At 65.0% G+C, this 777-nt stretch overlaps 1 protein-coding gene across 1 annotated transcript; it reads left to right on the top strand.

Annotated features, from left to right (window-relative positions):
• Positions 1-37: 37 nt before the first annotated feature.
• Positions 38-749, top strand: LOC102259456 (cancer/testis antigen 47A; the record flags this gene model as incomplete). The annotated part of the gene is made up of 1 exon (XM_005860565.1): positions 38-749. A coding segment is annotated over exon 1 (712 nt), but the record flags the coding sequence as incomplete, so codon positions are not given.
• Between the last annotated feature and the right edge of the window lie 28 nt (positions 750-777).

Here is a 777-nt window from a genome sequence, read left to right as displayed (position 1 = left end):
AGCCCGCTCGCTGCCCGAGGAGGTACTGTCCGCTGCCATGTCCGACAGTGACGATGGGAACCCGGCCCCAGGGGGCCGGGAGAGTCCCGTGGGCATGGCGGGGGCCTGGGTTGGGGCAAATGGAGATCAGGATGCCCTGATGCTCAACTCCGTGCCCCAGGGGGGCGGGGGGGACGCAGCCGCCGCCATGGTGGCAGCAGAAGTTGCAGAGGCCATGGAGAGCCTGGGGGAGGAGGCCCGGGCAGTGGGAGACCCTGAGGGCAATGCCAGTGATGAGGATTCTGACATTGGCCCAGCCGAGGAGGAGGAGAACCTGGAGCGGGGCCCAGAGATGGCAGTAGATGCCCACCAGTTCCCCATGGCGGGCTTTCGCTTCATGTTCCTGAACCTCTTGCACACGCTGCTACACCGCATGCACTACAACAACCATATCCTCATGCGTCCCCGCGGCATCCGCAGGATGTCCCGGTCCAGGCATCACAGATCTGGACGTGTGGCCCAGATTCGTGTGATTTTGATGCCCGAGGGCTCCAGAGAACGGGTCGTAGCCATGGTGCCCCATGGCTCCAGAGAGAGGGTCATAGCCATGGTGCATGAGTCTGCACATGTACCTGAGAGATTTGGACCTTGGGTCCCGGCCCTCCCAGAGCCCGAGGGCCAGGCCAGGGACATGGTCGAGGAGTCGGCGGCTGGGGAGATGGCAGAGGAGGCACAGGAGGAGCCCAGGCAGGAGGCCGAAGCCCCCCAGGGTGAGGATCTGGCGGAGCGGATAGGGGA

The sequence above is a fragment of the Myotis brandtii genome, unplaced genomic scaffold (assembly GCF_000412655.1).
Source record: "Myotis brandtii unplaced genomic scaffold, ASM41265v1 scaffold1360, whole genome shotgun sequence".
Lineage (NCBI taxonomy): Eukaryota > Metazoa > Chordata > Mammalia > Chiroptera > Vespertilionidae > Myotis > Myotis brandtii.
This window is presented reverse-complemented; position numbering and strand designations above follow the sequence as displayed.